The sequence below is a fragment of the Dipodomys spectabilis genome, unplaced genomic scaffold (genome assembly GCF_019054845.1).
Source record: "Dipodomys spectabilis isolate Male_0828 unplaced genomic scaffold, ASM1905484v1 ptg000002l, whole genome shotgun sequence".
Classification (NCBI taxonomy): domain Eukaryota; kingdom Metazoa; phylum Chordata; class Mammalia; order Rodentia; family Heteromyidae; genus Dipodomys; species Dipodomys spectabilis.
The window spans coordinates 4696047-4714802 of NW_024870679.1; the positions used below are offsets into that span (position 1 = coordinate 4696047).

General features: G+C 43.0%; 1 protein-coding gene across 1 annotated transcript in view; it reads right to left on the reverse strand.

Moving 5' to 3' along the window:
• Fam102b (family with sequence similarity 102 member B) overlaps positions 1-17064 on the reverse strand; it is a 53446-nt gene extending 36382 nt beyond the window's left edge. The window contains exon 1 of the mRNA XM_042683847.1: positions 16916-17064. Coding sequence (XP_042539781.1) covers positions 16916-17052 — 137 coding nt within the window. The 5' untranslated portion in view covers positions 17053-17064. The remainder of the gene's footprint in view (positions 1-16915) is intronic.
• Between the last annotated feature and the right edge of the window lie 1692 nt (positions 17065-18756).

Below are 18756 nucleotides of genomic sequence, written 5' to 3' on the forward strand. Positions count from 1 at the left end.
CTTACCATGGCATCTCCATGATTAAGCCCCCAGCAATCTTTTAGTCTTTTTTTTTTTGGTTGGTTGTGGGGCTTTAACTCTGGGCTTGGGCGCTGTCCCTCAGCTCTTCGGCTCAGCCCAAGCACTCTACTGCTTGAGCCACAGCACTACTTCTGGTTTTCTAGTGGTTTTTATTGGAGATAAGAGTCTCACGGACATTCCTGCCCTGGCTAGCTTTGAACTGCGATCCTCAGATCTCAGTCTCCTGAGTAGCAGTTAGGATTACAGGCCTGAGCCACAGGTGCCGGTATTAGTCTTACTTCTTGATCTCGTCTATCCTCATTCAATCCATTCACTCCATCCTGGTTCTCATGTGTAGGCTGTGTTCATCATGTCTGCTTTCAACTTTCTGCACTCACCAGTTTTAATTTGAACTCATTTCATTTAGTTATTAGCCCCTTTGGAAATCTTTTCCCAACTCAACGTTCTCATGGAAGCCTGGTGTTCCCTATTACCTGGTCTGTCTTGGCTCGCTTGACAACCTTAGTATCCTCCCTTCCTTATCCTAGAGCAGGATCACGGGGGTAGGGCTGGGAAACGCTGTGACTTGGCTTCCTCCAACATTCCACTCAGCCTTCAAACCACAGGATAAAGTCTCTGATTTTCTTTTCCTTGCCTTGTTTCTGATAGATTCTTCTATATTACATCTATTTCAAACAAACATTGCAAATCAATTTTAAAAGTATGTAAGGTTAAATAAATCACTCCTCTGCCCCACCCTCTTCAGTACTGAGTGAACACTGAACCCCAGGACCTTGTGCATGCTACACAACCACGAGAGCACTCAGCTACACCCCTATCCCGTGATATCCTTTCTTGGTAGGAACTCAAGTAGAAACATGTGTTAAAATATGCTTTGTAAGTTTTGTAGTATCAAAACAATAGCCCTAGATTATTAAACACTCTCTAAAAAAGGTTTTATTGGCATGTCTAAGGCCGTTATTCATACTTTTTTAGAGTCTTGAGTATATACACACTGCTATGCACACACGCATACACACAAATGTACAGACAGCTGGCCAAACCAAACAAACTCAAAAAGTGGCAAAGTTAGTCTGTGACAGTTTGTTATACTGATGGGTTACCATGGAAATACATGCAGATTACTTGGCAACCCAGACAAAAGTGACATTAGTAAGGACTTTCCGTTAGGTGAGTCATTTGTTTCCTATGAGTTTTATATGGTTGCTTAACCACTTTCAAGAAATAAAGCAACAGAATATGATGTGTGTTGACATGTGAAAGGCCAAGTATGTCTAAGATAAAATGGCAAAGCTGCTGAATGTGATTTAAAATAAACAGAGGACCTACATGATAATGTTGCTATGGCCATGTTCATGCTTTGAAATAGTGGAGGGAAAGTTTAGAAAGTTGTTAAACAATAAAAGTCATATTAGAATAAAAAAATGCATCTAGTTTTTGTGACTGCTTATAGGGCTAGAAAATTACATTATCCATCATTCTCAGAATAACTAGGTACATCTTTGAAACTGTGCCGTGTCATGGTAATTCAAAATATTTTAAACTTTGTAAAAACAAGTGATTAAAAAAAACAAAACAGAAACTAGCTGTACTATGAGGAATGCAAGCTGTTTGCCAGATAGTATTACATGAAGTTAAGAGCCAGGGGGTTTGTGCATACTCCCTGCCCTCCCTCCCCCACTGCCCGTATCACAGCTAACACCTCTCTTACCCTCCACATTTCCAGTTCCTCCTATGAGAAACAGATGTGTGCAGATCTCAGCGCACCCAGGAATTTGAGGAGACCTAGTGATTATTCTAGCATTCAGAGCATTATCTGGCTTACAGTGTATCTCAATAATGTTAGACGTTATGATCAGAGATGTCTGCATTCTGGCAGAATGAAATAGTGGTTAAACTTACAAGAAGAGAATTGTCTGTTTTAACGGTAATAAAGATTTCTCATTTAAATGGCATGCAGATTGTTCAGAATAAAGGAAACCTTTGGGAACTATAACTGAAAAAAATACTAAAATATTTCAAAATTCTGAAGTTAAAATTAGATCTATAAAACTGTGATGTGTGTGTGTGTGTACTAAAGCTTGCACTCAGGGACTCTTGCTCAGCTTTTACCACTTAAGGCTGGTGGTCTAGCACTTAACCCACAACTCCACTTCTAGTGTGCGAGTGTGCGAGTGTGTGTGTGTGTGTGTGTGTGTGTAACTGGAAATAAGAGTTCCTCAGATTTGTTACCCTGGCTGATTTCAAACCTAAATCCTCAGATCTTAGCCTCCTGAGTAGCTTTAGAGGCAGGAGCCACCAGCGCCTGGCTATAATTTGTCTTTCAATTGCAACACTAAAAATAAAGGAATCTATCAGCTCTAGAGGTATTTAAGTAAATGCTTTGAGGAAAAACTGAACACAAGAAGTCTGTCTGTCTGTCTATCCATCCATCCATAGCATCTATCTCAATTTTAATAAGGTAAAAATCTTGCAAGCATACAGGAAATCGAAATCATGGACTATGACATCCTGCAAAAGGCAAAACCACACAGTAAGAGGATCAGGGTTTGGTGGACAAACATAATACCAAAGGAGGAACATACATTAGGGTTGTTGTTATAGGAATATAAGTATTCCTTAAAATTCCAAGGCCACCAAGATGTACCTGGAAGACATAGATATGGAGAAGACTGTAGCATGCCTACATTCTTGAGGTCAAGGGACAGACATGGTGGCTCATTTCCATCATCCCAGCTACTTAAGAGATACTGGGTCTGGTGGTGCAGGTCTGTTACCTCAGCCAAGCAGGAAGCATTAGCAGTGTACTTGATTACTGCAGATACAGCTGTAAAGTACCTAAAAAGGACCTTGAGGGTTAGCTAAAGTGGTAGAGTGTATGTCCAGCCAAACATTGAGTTTAAACAGAAGTACTATAAGAAGAAAAATGTACAATGAGACAGTAACAGTTTGGGAGCCCTTGAATTACAAACTTGAGTGCAAAAGACTCTATGCCGGCTGACCTGTTGTCCTTGTCACCATGAGGTTGCAATGATGCACTCCCGCAGATGAGGTAAATCAGATGCTCAGTGGCACGATCTAGATAGATCCCTGCATTTTGAAGGGGGCTGGGAAGCAGCTGGAAGGCATCTTTGTGTGACTGCAAGGGTAACACTGGGGAGGATGTGCAGCAAAGGACTTTACTGAGCACACTTGCTGGGATGCTTCTGGCAAGACACAGCCCTACTCTGCAATTTCCTGCTGATTCCATCACAGCACAGGAAGCTTCATTCGTGTTCGTGCATTCCAGAGCATAATGTGACCTGTGTGACTATGGGGACCCTGCATCCCTGGTGGGAGCTGTGGCTGAGTGCAGGAAGTAGGAATGGATGGCATGCGCAAGAAGCTCTGATGCCAGTGGCAAAAGTGATGGTTTCTATGGCTGTTTGCCTTTTCCTGGCTACATATTTCCTGGCCTTCACATTACATAGTGATCTTGTCCAGAGACATGATGAGTGCCTGTTCTTTAAGGGTGCTTAATCTTTACTATCTACTGATCCCCTGTGATCTGTCTCTTAAGACTGTGCCTTTGATCTGTGAACAGGCCCTAAGCTAATGTTCTGTCTTCTCTATTCAAAGCAAAGGACAGAGGAAACTGACCTTTTTTGACAATGAATGTATCTCTAGAAGAGTCCTGGCTGAACCCAGCATCTTCCCCAGGAAAGCCCTGGGAAAGTAGGGTAGGTGAGTTAGAGAAACTACAATAAATGTTTAAAGCAGCTTCTTAGTTACTTTGTTTTATTTTATTTTATCTTTTTTGTAGGTCATGGGGCTTGAACTCTGGGCTTGGGTGCTGTCACTGTGCTCTTCAGCTCAAGGTGAGCGCTCTACCACTTGAACCACAGTGCCACTTCCGGTTTTCTAGTGGTTTATTGGAGTAGGAGTCTCACAGAGTTTCCTACCCAGGCTGGCTTTGAACCGCGATCCTCAGATCTCAGCCTCCTGAGTAGTTAGGACTACAGGTGTGAACCACCTGGCAGCTTCTTAGTCACTTTGAATGTTGAACTGGTGTGTGTGTGGTGGGGGGGGGGGGGGGCAATACTATACCAGCAGAGAGTTATATGGCAGCTTTATTTTGCCCAAGTTACGTTAGCAAATAACATTTCTCAAATACATTTTGCCTAATGACAAGTTGGTCCTGATTTATTTTCTCAAATGAGGAAATGGTTAGTGCTGATATCACAATTATTACTGAGTTCCTGGTTACTTATATGAGAAATGACAGTTTTCAGCTATATGTAATTACAAATGCTTGTTGTCTAGAGTACTAGCTTTGATGATCAAGGATTTACTTCCAGTAATAAAATGTATAAAGGTAACACAGTTGCTTATAAAAGAGCCCTTATTAATTTAGCCTAAAGCAAAATTTTAGAAACAATTACCTTCTTTTGCTAGGACTACTACTGAGACCTTTTCTAACTACTTTCCTGGGGCTGTTATTCTAAAACAGTTTCTGTTTTGTACATAAAGAAAATAATGCCGAACACTGGTGACTCAGGCCTGTAATCCTAGCTACTCAGGAGATAGATCTGAGGATCCTGGTTTGAAGCTAGCCTGGGCAGAAAAGTCTGTGAGACTCTTATCTCCAATCTACCAGGAGAAGAATTTAAAAAGCCAGAAGTGGAATTGTAGCTCAAGTGGTTGAGAAAAGAACCAAGCAAAAAGGCAGGGCCTTGAGTTCAAGCCCCACCCTCCACCACAAAAATCAAAGAGTGAAGTCCACAGGACAATCCAAGCATGTCCAAGCAAGATGTTCATCTTATGATGAACTTGTGCATGTGATGCACATGTGAGCTTGCTGGAAGTCATTCCTACACGCACACACACATTCCTACACACACACACACACACACACAGTTTTATTGTTGTAGTTTTGCTGGAAGTCATCCTACACACACACACACACACACACACACACACACACACACACGCACACACACACACACACACAGTTTTATTGTTGTAGTTTTGAATCAAGGTCTCACTATGTAGCCTAAAACTAGAGTCCAAACTAGTATGGGACTAGGCTAAGGCCTCATAACCTCTGGGATTAAAGATGTGTGTCACTATTCCTGGCTCAGAGGTGATTTTTTTTTTTTTTCCAGTTATGGGGCTTGAACTCTGGGCCTGGGTGCTATCCCTCAGCTTTTCAGCTCAAGACTTGCGCTCTATCACTTGAGCCCCAGCACCACTTCTGGTTTTCTGAGTGGTTTATTGGAGATAAGAGTCTCATAGACTTTCTTGCTTGGGCTGGCTTTGAACTGCAATCCTCAGATCTCAGCCTCCTGAGTAGCTAGGATTATAGGCATGAGCCACCAACACCTGGCCAGAGGTGATATTTCAAAAGTAAAAATTTTATGGGACTCTGAGCTGGCAAAAAAAAGATTAATGATGATAAAATGATAATTTTTAAACACGTTTTTTATTGTAAAAATAGTGTACAGAGAGAGGGGTTACAGTTACATGAGTAAGGTAATGAGTGCATTTCCTATGGAGCATTGTTACCTCCTCCTTTGTTTTCCCCCTACTATCCCTTCCCTCTCTACCTCCCCAACTCCTCCCTCCCTCCCACAGGTTGTAAAGTTCGTTTTCAACATAGTGTCTTGTACATCTCATTGTTGCAATGGGTCAACCTGTATCCCTATTTAAGCATTTTGTTTTTTCCCTTCCCCTCCCCAAATTAGAAAAGTGTATATACAAGATGCGGGGCACCAGAAAATGATAACAATTTTATACCCCAGCACTGAAGAATTCCTAGACACTGCTATTCAGATATGGTTGCAGTCTGTGAACAGGAAATGTATAAAATTTAACTAGGAAGAAAATGTCAATAAATGACTTTATTCTGATGCTAAGTTGTGATGAATAAAGCAAACACGCAAAGTCCAAGTCAACACTAAGTCCCTTCCTCATTTCACACAAGATAAGCCATGGGTGTGGGCCACATTCTAAGCCACAATGCTTGGAAATAGCATTTGATTAGGAAAGAGCTGCTAATTTCTTCTGAAGCCAGTAATTGGGGTTTAGGACAGAAAAAAAGAAAACACTACTTAGTATGTTTTCTGCTACTGAAGTGGACTTTCAAGCATCAGTTTCCTTTAAAAATATTTAAAATACTATTTTCTCTTTCAGTATTTCTCTGCCCCTAACTTACAATCATATTCTAGCCCTTCTCTAAAAACAAACACATAAAGGCTGGAGAGGTGGTTCCATGGTAGAATGTTTGCCTAGCAAGCAAGAGGTCTTGAGTTCAAATTCCAGTACTGTCAAAAAAGAAAATGTAGAGTTCATGCCATTTCAGCCACCTCCACACCCTTGGCCTGGACAGCTGTATACTGCTCTCCTGAAGTAATCTCAAACTCAATATTCCACTCTCTGAACACAACCTCCAGCTCCAATAAAGCACTACACAATCATTCCTTCCACTCCTGACTCTGGACCTCACTGAGGTGTCCCTTTCCAACTTTCTGTTTCCCTGATTCATTTTCCAGCCTGCTGCCTTATGCAATCTAGAACACCCCCCAAAAAAGATTCCTTACATTCTTTTCTTACCATTGCTCTCAATTACCTCACCTCTCTGGTCTTTCCATGTACAGTACCTGTACACCTCTAAACCAAAACAGATCTTACCATCTATTTTCTCCTAACCTTAGCAGCACCACTGAAGACTGATGAATGTGCCGTCACTGAAATCTTCTGTTTTAACATTTCGCTTGGGCCAGGCCGTTGGCTCCTACTTGTAATCGTAACTACTCAAGAGGCAGATATATATCAGAGGATTGCAGTTCGAGGCCTCTACTTCTAGTGTTGGGATTACAGGCCACATGCCATCACGCTCAGCTATTATTTTAAATTGTTGAAGCTCAAGTGACCTGTCACTTGAGAATTCTCTTCAACCTACAGATCTTTACAAGTCTTTTGTGACAGAATGAGCACAAGACTAGACATCTTGAAATGTCTACTTCTTCTCCCTCTCTTTATGTGGCAGCAGTTAACAAAATCACTATCCCCACCACGTCTGTAACACAGCTGCCTCTTGCCTATGGATGCCCCTGTCATTCTGTTCTTGACATTCTGCTCTATACCTTTTGGCTCTAACTTAGACTTTGCTAAGGAATTCTTTTCCATAATACTCCCCCCATCCCATCCTGCACATCTTCAAAAGGAAAAAGTCAAATACTTTCTTTCTCTCCATCTTCTCTTGTACTTACGTATGTAGCTGTAATTTTTACACGCACGACTTTTCAGAAAGGTAGTTAAAAGAACAAATATGGTATAAAATGACTGGTACAAGTAAGAGTAAGAATTGAAGAGAAAAATCACAGTTGGATAGTGAAGTGGGTTTTCATCTACTCACAAACAGCCAGAGGGTATTCAGGAGCAATGGAGAGAAATGAATGGGTGGGGTGTAGGTTGCCAGGTGATGAGCCATTATGGTTTACCTAGATCCTGAAGAATGGATGGAATTTGTATTGACTAAAGGAAGGGAGAAGAGGAGGGAACAGCACACAGAGGAAATGAACATGCATGCATATACATTTGGCAACTAGAAGCTAAGTAGTGCTGGCTAAAAAGAGGGTGGTTTCAATTATAGAAACAGGGAGTTAGAAAGGGCCTCAGGAATCACCCAATGACACTGGGTGACAAATGTGACACTGCTGACAAATGGTAGTGAGTTAGCCTATTCACTACTGTACTCTTCTCAGTGTTTTATGGGCAAGGTAGGGATTAAACAGAGGAAAGATGCCTTTCCCTTTCCCCTATCCTCACACTCACGGCTGGAAGAAATTTCAATGTGGGGTGAGCTAACTTAGTACCGGGAGGTGAGTTATGCCCTGAGAGCAAGATAAAAAGAATTCCAGGAGCCAAGCACCAGTGACTCATGCTTACAATCCTAGCTACAAAGAGGCTGAGATTAAAAAAAAAAAAAAAAAAAAAAAAGCAGCTGAGATCCAGAGGATCATGGTTCAAAGTCAACCTGGACCAAATGTCTGTGAGACGCATCCACCAAATAATCATCAAAAAGCTGGGCTAGAAGCAAGGCTCAGTTGGAAGGATGTCAGCCTAACAAGCAAGATGAGCAAGCATGAGAACCTTATTCAAACCCCAGTACGCTCTTCCCAAAAGCATATTCCTGAGTATTATGTGGATCTTGCATACACAATCATCTTGAACAGAAACTGGTCAGGTATGGTAACCTGTTTAGTGATGTCATCTTATTGGAGTCAGTTCCCATGATTGGCATTCAGAAAAAGTCACCTTGCATAGATGTGTCTACTAATCTTTTCTAAAACCTAAAATTGGGACGGATACAACATAAAAAGTTCAGGCAATGCCGTAGTGGGTATCTGGAACCAGCCTACCTCCTGGCTCTGCACTTCCTAGCTGACCAACTTCCAGCAGATGCCTCTTCTAAGTGCTGGAAATTGTTTTTTCAACAATAAAAAATTTTTTTTGTCTTTTGTCTCTTCAGGTGTAAAATGAGAGTAATAACAGCAGTAAAGATGGTGATGAGTCACATAGACCAAGATGTTTTGTATTCATAAATTAATATGTTGAATTGAATCTCCCTTATATAACTAAAGATATTAGAAAAAAAAGTATCATTTTATGGGCTGGGAGGTTGGCTCAGTGGTAGAGTGCTTGCCTCCACATGCATGAAGCCCTAGGTTTGATTCCTCAGCACCACATAAGCAGAAAAAAAGCTGGAAGTGGTGCTATGGCTCAAGTGATAGGGCACTAGCCTTGAGCTGAAGAGTTGTGGGACAGTGCCCAGGCCCAGAGTTCAGCCCCCATGACTGACAAAAAAAAAAGTATCATTTCATAAAAGAAATTATGGCAATGATGGTATTAACATTAGTGATGTGGGAGCAGCAGCAGCTGTAGATTAAGGTAGAGGCTTAGAAAGTACATTGGGAAAGTGCTCAAATAAATGTCAGCTGCTAGTTTGACAGAGCTCAAAATGTGAATTGATCTGGGAAGGATGGTTTGTATCTGTAATCCTAGCTACTTAGGAGGTAGAAATTGAAAGGATCACAGTTCCAGGCCAGCCTAGGTTAAAAATAAAGAAGTTCATGAGGCCCCACTTCCACAGAAAAAGCTTAGTATGGTGATAGACATCAGATCCCCAGCTATGGGGGGAAGCATAAATAGAAGGACTGAAGTCCAAGCCAGATCAAGCAAACACCAAGACACTATCTCAATAAAATAACCAGTGCAAAAAGATCTGGAACTGGAAGTGGCGCTGTAGCTCAAGTGGTAGAGCGCTCGCCTTGAGCTGAAGAGCTGAGGGACAGCGCCCAGGCCCAGAGTTCAAGCCCCATGACCGACAAAAAAAAAAAAAGATCTGGAACTGTGACTCAAAACAGTAACTTGCCTAGCCTATGCAAAGCCCTGAGTTCAAACACTAGTACCATCACACACACACACACACACACACACACACACACGCACACCAGGGCAAAAAAACTCACTTTCCAATGTTTACTTATTACTTATTTACATTAATGTATAGTTGACAAATAACAATTGTATATACTCAGTGCAACTCATTCTTTGATGCATGTAGACATGGTAAAATAGTTAGATCCAGCTAAGTCAATTCCCATACTCTGTTGTTTTTAGAACATTTCCAGTCTATTGTCTTAGTAGTTTGTGCAACAGAGTAACTGCAGTCATTATGACACACAATGGAGCGCTGACACATATTCATCTGATCTAACAGAAACTATTTCCTTTGACCAAACAGTTCCCCATATCTCCACCTCCTGCCCCGAAACCACCACACATTCTCTAGTTCTACTTCGCCTTTTTCATAGTCCACATAGAAATGACATTACTTAATATTTGTCTTTCTGCACATGGCTTTTTCATTTAACATGAAGTTTTCCAGGCTGATCTACCTTGTCACAACTGACAGGATTCCTTTCTTTTTAAAGACCACTGAATATGCCACATTAAAAAAAACAACAACAACAAAAACCATTCGTCTGCTTCTGAACATGTGGGCTGTGTCAATGTCTTATTTGGCATGAATAATGTCGTAATGAACACAAGAGGCAGCTATCTCTTCATATCAATTTAAGTTCCCCGGGATATATACCTGGAAATGGGATCGCTGGGTCCAGGGTATACAAAATTTGTGCCATTTGGTCAGAAAATGTTTTCTAATATGGTTACTTTTTTCTTTTCTATTTCTCTCTCCTTCCTTCCTCCCTCCCCCCTCTGTTTCTGTCTTTCTCTCTTTCTCTCTTCCTCCCTCCCTCCCTCCCATCTTTCTCTCTCTACTTCCTTCCTTCCTTCCTTCTTGTCTTTCAGTGCTGGTCCTGGAATGTGAACTCATGGCCTGAGTACTGTCCCTGAGCTTTTGTGCTCAAGGCTGGCTCTTTACCACTTGAGCCATAGCTATATAGCTGGCTTTTTTGGTAGTTAATTGGAGATAAGAGTCTCATGGGCTTTCCTGTCTAGGCTTGCTTTGAACCACAATCCTCAGATTTTAGCCTCCTGAGTAGCTAGATTATAGGCATAAGCCACTGGCACCTGGCAGGATGAGTGACTTTTAATATTTGCTAATGATTGAACTTTAAAATCAATTTGATTCAACGAAGGAAAAGTCAGTAATAATATCATAGGCCTTAAATTTTTACATCCATTTTATGAAAAGAGAACAATAGAAACTGTTTTAGGAAGGGGTTGGGGTGGTAAGGCAAAGTGATGGGGGGGATGAGATTGATAGGAATATAATGTATGCATGTATGGAAATACCACGCCCCCCTTCTATAGCTAATCCATGCTAGTAAAAACATACACCATAGATACATATATGTAGTTTATATATGTATATATACTAAAATATTAATAATAATCATCAACTCTGGGTGTTATTTATGGGTATTTTTTGTTCTTCTATTTTTGCTTTGCTAATGTTTCCACATAAGCCTTTATTATTTTTGCAATAAGGAAAAAATGACACAATGTGCAGTGAATTAAAATCTTGAAAACATCAAAATGTTCTCTGGCAAAAAAAAGTCTTTTGTCTTGTTTACAAAGTAAAAGATCCAATACACAGATGTGCTCATCAGCTTCCCGGACGTACTCTGTATTCACGTGTGTTTTGCCACAAGTTCATGTGAAGCTTAGAAAATTATTTAGCTATCAATATACACAAACAATGAGCAAAATAAGCCAGGCACTGGTGGCTCACACATGTAATCCTACTACTCAGGAGGTTGAGATCTAAGGATCACAGTTCAAAGCCAGCCCGGGCAAGAAAGTCCGTGAGACTCTTATCTACAATAAGCTTTTAAAACAAAAGCTAGACGTGGAGTTGTGGCTCAAATGGTAGAGCACCAGCTCAGGAGCAGTGCACAGCCCTAAGTTCAAGCCCCAAGACTAGCACAAAAAACAAAATAACAAACGTGAACAAAATAAGATGAACTAGAAAATAAAAAAACATGTAGAAAATTTTTTTTGCCTCCTACCAAATATGAAGCCCTGAGTTCAAGCCCCAGAGTACTGCCAAAAAAAGAGAAGAAAAAGACCCACTATAGGACAGATTTCTTCCTTCTATTGTTTTTCAAACAGACTAGAATTAAATATGTCCTGACAGTCTTAATAGGCCTCAAAAATGATTTAAATGCTTTATAAAGGAAGGACTCTGAAATGATTCAAATAAATAAGACATTATTCTATTGTTCTAAAAGGGCTTCAGAAATATTTTAGTAGGTGGTAATTTGGTTTTAGTTGAGTGGGCCACTATAATTGTACAATGTATTTTCCAAACGTCTTATAAACTATAAAAATTTACATAAGATCTCACCATTTACCCTGATCATTTTTTGTAAGATTTCCTACAAATAAATACCTTTTAGTCTCTTTTTTTTTTAATCTCTTTTACCAAGGAGAAACTAGATCCTTCTAAAGCCATTTCTCCCTAATAATCTATGAAAGGACAAAACAGTGAAAGGAAATTCTAAATGAGGAATCAGCAGGCTTGCAAAGCTCCAACACAGACCAGAATTTTAGAAATCCACATACCAAAATACTCCAGCTGCTTAGCAGCCTCACTGTCAGCTCAAAGGTAACATGCCAAGCACACTCCAACTGCCAGGTAAAACTCTCTCCTCAAAATGAAAAAAAAAAAAAAAAAGGCACCATCCTGACTTCTTTTTTCCAGGAGACACCTGGACTTAGATTCTCTTGACCCATCCTAGGTAATTTTCTCAGCCTCCTAATTTGTCCCCCTCACAGCTAGGTGAATTTATTACCATTTGAATCCAAATAGCAGCAGACTGCCAGTCAACTTAAATACCACTTTTCTCACATCACAAATCTGTTCAAGAGTTTTGTTTTGTTTTGTTTTTTGAGTTGGGTGGGTGATGGCGGCTCACACCTGTAATCCTAGCTACTCAAAAAAGCTGCAAAGTGGAGCTGTGGCTCAAGTGGTAGAGCACCAGCCTTCAGCAAAAAAGCTAAAGGACAATATCTAGGCTCTGAGTTCAAGCCCTAGGATACACACACACACACACACACACACACACACACACACACACACACACACACACACACACACACACACACACACACACACACACACACACACACAGAGAAAATCCTGGCTCTGAGTTCAAGCCCTAGGATACACACACACACACACACACACACAGAGAGAAAATCCTGGCTCTGAGTTCAAGCCCTAGGATACACACACACACACACACACACACACACACACACACACACACACACACACACACACAGAGAGAAAATCCTGGATTGTATTTTATACTAAGAGCAGTGGAATACAAATTCTTTGTAATGTAATTCAAAGCCTTTCCCCTCCCAATCTTGCCTTCTGCTTCTTTTCGATGTGAACTCTGCCATGAGTGGATGTAACAACAGTGCTATTATGATCTTGCTGAAGCTATCCTCCTAGTATTCCTCAAGGTGTGCACAAACCATCCTCCCAGCAAGTTCAACTAAAGCCCTAAGAGGATTTTAGTAACCAGTATGTCACAAATCAAGTTTTTCTTTAGGATTTCAGCAACACTCACTCATTGATTAGGCAGGAAGTCATACACTCTCCCCCTACCAAGCAATTATACATCTATGATCTAATTTCTGTAAGTATGGGCCACTCCCCCTGTGAACCCTTCTATCTGCTGTGGGTCTCATAGCTCCTGAAAGACAGCTAGAAAGCAGGAAATGCTTAATAAACTTGCAGTCAACAATCACCTGCATGTTTAGTTTCTGCATAAAGCCAAATAGATGTGTGTGGGACATTCTGTATATCTTTAAGATTATTCTCTAACAAAATGAATATTATTTTGTGTTTATGCCTAAGGATCTCCAAGACTATTCTATTCCTTAGGAGACCTAAGATCTCTGCATATGATTGCAGCATGGCAAAGCTATACTACAGTGAAAGGATACAAAGAAGAATTTATACATTACTTCATTCTCTAGCATCAAATTGTGACTTGTGCTGTCTATCCGAGAAACTCATTAGAGACTCAGGGCCCAAGGTTTTTTGGGGTCAGGACTTAGTCACTCCTGCTTAGCACAAAGATTACAGACTCCCAGAAGATGTTCACCATAAACGTCACCGTAAGTCACTGTCATTATATCACGTATAGATGTATTTAGACCACGTATACAACTATTTACCATTCAGGGTTCCAGATGTAAGCCAAAGGCTGCCTATGAGGCAGACCTTTTGGGCTATGGACATGGCTCAAGTGGTAGCATGCCTGCCTAGCAAAGTGAGACCCAGAATTTAACCCCTAGTACAATATGAATTATTAGTTAAGTCTTTCTAAGTACAGCAGTCTTAGGTCAATTCTTTCACTTAAAATTACCTTCATGTTTTTTATGGTTTTGACTTACAAGGGATCTGATTTTTCGTTTTTTTCTTTCTTTTTTTTTTTTTGTACCATTCCTGGGGCTTGAACTCAGGGCCTAGGCACTGTCCCTGAGCTTATTTTGCTCAAGGTTAGCACTCTACTACTCTACCACAGCACCACTTCCAGCCTTTTCTGTTTATGTGGTACTAAGGAATCATGCATGTTAGTCAAGCGCTCTACCCATCCCCAAGGGATCTGATTTTTAAACATTGAAATCTAGTATTTATAATTAGATGCAGGGCCTAGACCCACACTCACTAGTTAAAAGTTAAGGGATTTTGAGATGATTCACTTCATTTTGGATCTTTTTTTTCTGATAAAATGAAGTATTTTTCTTAAATCAACATTTTATGGTTTTCATTTTATGGTAAAGGAATTAAGCAGAACATCTAAAGCAAACAGACCTTCTTTTGAGTGGGTTCCTGGTCTTCTCCTCTTTAAATGTAAACAGTTGCCAAAGCTGTTTTAGATATATCATTCTACTAAATCCTCCAAACAGTCCTTACTATTTAAGAGTTGGGCTTCGAAAGCCTAAGCAATTCCATCCAGGTGCACCATGGTGGACCGAGGATTTAGGCTTAGACTCATTTCATTCTAAATCCTTGTTCTTAGCTGTTTACCAGTTCTCTCTACCCATCCTTTTTTACTATCACTTAACAACCACACAGATATTTTGCTTGTTTGGCTCTACAGAGCACAATTATTAACCTTATTTCCCATGATCAAAGCCAGAATTTTGTTGGGAGAGAAAGGAGTAAATTAAACACAGGATACTCAAGTTTTTCATTCTCAAGTCTTGCAGAGCACAAATCAAATTATACATACTGTATTTTAAATATAGTAGGAAGCTGCCTATTCAGATACTCTGCAACACAGAACATATTTTTCCCCTTCTATCTGACATCACCCTCTTTGAAATTACACCTGTGTCAGAGCCTTGTCATTATAAATATCAGGGAGGGGGTTAAAAATTCCATTTATTTCTCCACAAAAGGAGACTCCCTGCTGCATAGATTTGCTATGAGAACTACATGAGATAGTATACTTAAAAGGTCCAGTGAGCACATTTGGTGAATGATAAATGACCCACTGATAATTGACGTTGGGGGGAGGTCCTAGACCAGTATCCTGACCACCAGGTGTCAGCACTGTGCCAAAAACCCACCAGTAACTGCTCCAGGTGGGGTTAGGACCCACAGTAGCAGCACAAAGTGTAGGCCTCAGGGTAAGGCTGTTAACCTACAGAAGGGCAGGCTTGCCTGGCACCCTGAGATCCATCTCCAGTATCACCAAAACAACAAACAAACAAACAAACCACTTCACTTACATGATATTCAGGATTGGCTTAGGTCTTTCAAAATTCAAGGGCTGATATAATGTTTTCCGATATCTTTTAGTGTTCTGTTACAAATGTGTTTAAAATGATGGTAGTATAATTAATTAGTTAAGTATCTATAGATATGTCATTAATTTAATTGTGAAAGTTATTCTCAATGGGCTTTTTTTTTATATATTTAGAATCAATAGTGCTTCATATTTCCTTTGGTTTAGCCAAATAGACATTTTCTTGTGCCTATAAGTTTCATTATTGCTACAGTCAACAATTTTTCTAAATTCCACAATCCACTGACATTACTTCTTGCATATTATTAATGGGATGATATATTAAAAAGTTTACAATAAAACTAAAATCTATGACCAGTACACTCAGCAAAATAAACAACTCTTAACCCTTCTTGACTTTAGGAAATTAAACATTCAAGTACGGCACAGGGGGCTCACACCTGTAATCTTACCTAACCAGGAAGCTGAGCTCTGAGGGTAATGAAGGTTCGAAGCCAGTCCTAGCAGACAAATCTGAGAGAGCCTTATTAACCATTAGCCAGCAAAATGCCAGAAATGGCATCAAGTGGAAGAGCAATAGTCTTGAAAACTAAAAAGAGCGCCAAGCCTTTAGTTGAAGGCCCCCCCCCCCCCACAATTCTTCAAGTTTTCTGTTTCATTAAAAACAAAAACACAGTCAACGTCAATCAGTGAATAGCGCTGAAATTAGCCCAGGAGCCGGGCCACACCTGGTATTCCTGTAACCTGTTCAGCACTCTCGCAGAGTGCCTCTGAAAACCAGGGCAGTGCCTAGGTTCTCAGTCCTCCTCAAGGCGCCCCAAGAGTGACCCCCTTGGAGACTTGGGTGATTTAATGAGCATCATAACTGGAGCCACAGCTCTGTGATGAGACATGGGCTGCGGTCCGTCTTGCCAGGAACACTTGATTCATTTCAAGCCCGGCCCGGCCTCCCCCAAGCCCCATCCAGGGGCGCCCCAGTCCGCGGCGGGGTGCGGGGGGGGGGAAGGAGCGCGCCAGGGGCACTGAAGTCAGATCAACCACAGGCCGGTGCCGAGTGGGCGCTCCTGGAACTGGAGTAGTTTGGATCGTTATGGTTTCCTCCTCCCTCACCCCCGCCCCAATAGTCCAAGTTCCATTTTGCATGTTTACAAATACGGACCCGTCTTAGGAGAACCCACAAGCATCCTCTCCTTCTGGCCATCACAGCCATTCCTAGAGAAGGGGGGGGGGGAGGTAGGGCATGAACCATCTGGAGGAGGCAGGCATCAAAGCCGGCCCAGCCGAGCCCATCTGGAAGCACTCTGTGACCCCACTGATGCTCTTCCTTGATTTCGGTCTCACCCCTGCCCAGGCGGGGCCCAGGAGGGGGCGCTGTCCACCCGACCAGCCCGGTGTGTGTGTGTGGTGGGGGGCACCGAGAGGGGAGAGCTATCCATGCAACCACACCCCGCTGGGGGGGACCAAGGAGGAGGAGGCGCGGTCCACCCGGCCAGCCCCGCTGGGGGACCGAGGCGAGGGCGCGGCCCTCCCGGCCGGCCCCGCGCCGGGGATCGAGGCGGGCGGGTTGGCGGGGGGGACCGAGGAAGGGGGCGCGCGGATGGGCGCCTCACCTGGAGGACTCGGCGGAGAAGCTGCCGCCGTCCAGCAGCCGCATCTTGCAGAAGAGCACGCCGTTGACGAAGGGCACGGAGGAGAGCTCGTCCAGCTCGAAGTCCACCTTGAACTTGAACTTCTTCTTCTTCATCATCGTGAAAGCCGGGCGCCGGCGGGCGGCCGCCGCGGGCGGGCGGGCGCCGCCGCCTCAGCTCGCCGCAGCCCCGGATCCGCCCGGCCCCATCGCCGCCGCCGCCCGGGCCCGCGAGGTGTTGGCGGGGGCGCGGCCGGAGCCGCTGTCGCCACCGCCGCCTCTCGCGGCGGTCCGGGCTGGAGCGCGGCGGCGGTTGCGGCGCGCGAAGAAGCCCGGGGGCCCGCGGGGAGCGGGCGCGCTGCAGCTTGCTCCGGGGAGCGGAGCAGCCGCCGCCGCTGCTGCCGCCGCCGCCCGTCTGCAAGCAGCCAGGGGCGAACTCCGAGAACCGCCGCCGCCGCCGCCGAGGGGCTTGGGGCGCCCCTAGTGGTCGCTGCCGGCAGCGCACCGCGGGGCGGAAGCAGGGGGCCAGGGGAGAGGGGAGAGGGCGGGGGAAATTCGGGGCGGGCGGGCGCCTAGCCAGGGAAGCTAACCAGCTAAAAGCATTTAGCGTGTCACGCGTGGGGAGGGGGAGGGGGTTGAAAAAACAAAAGAAAAGAAAACAGCCCCAAAGCTTCCTTCTGAAGCTTCCCCTGTGCCTTTTCTTTCTTTTCCTTCCTTTTATTCTTTTTGCATAGCCTCTTCTCCCTCCCTTCCCCCCCCCCCCCAAGTGTTTTCTGGCCCTTGAGTTTGAGAGTTATGGGTACATGGGCCAAACAGAATCAAAGACATTGTTTTTGGCCAAACTGGAATGTAAAAACTCAGACTTCCTTTAGATACGCTAAATCCATGAGCTTTCACATGTAAGCTGAATGTGAGGTAGGGAGGAAGGCAAAGGATTAAAATGTGTTGCTGGGCTATCAAGTGCCCAGGCACCGTGCTGCTGCCGCCCCCATTTCTTCCTGTTGAAGCCCTAGTATCCGTGTCACCCTGGGTGAAGGAGTTCAGATCATACCTTAACTTGAATGAATGAATGGCCATTGCTGGCCTTCTGTAAGCATAGAAAGTATGTTAAAAGATGTGGGTGACATAAAACTACTACAGGAAGGAGTAGGAGACACTTCAGGACTTCTCTGCGCAGGCAGAAGAAACTTCCTGAGTAAAGTTCCAAGGGCTCATCAAATCAAAGAAAAAATTGACAAAGAGGATTTCATCAACCAAGAGCTTCCTGCATGGCCAAGGACACAGTTAACACGTTAAAAAGCCAACAGAATTGGAGGAGATCTTTGCCAGCTATACATCAGACAATGGCCTAATATTCAGAATATACAGAGCTCAAGAAACTAAACCCTCAAAGAATCAACAATCCAATTAATAGATGGGCCAACAAGCTAAATAGAGACTTTCAGAAGAAGTAAAAATGGTCAATAGACACATGAAGAAATGCCCAATATTTCTGGACACAAAGGAAATACAGATCAAAACAATGAAATGCCACCTCACCCCAGTTAGAATGGCTATCATCAAGAAATAGCAGCCAGTGCTGGTGGCTCAAACCTGTAATCCTGGGGTGGGAAGGTGGCTCAGTGGTAGTACGCTTGCCTTGCATGCCTGAGGCCCTGAGTTCGATTCCTCAGCACCATATAAGTAAAAAGAAAAAAGCCGGAAGTGGCACTGTGGCTCAAGTGGTAGAGCGCTAGCCTTGAGCTGCAGAGCTGAGGGACAGCGCCCAGGCCCAGAGTTCAGGCCCCACGACCGGACCCCCCACCCCAAAAAAAAAACAACCTG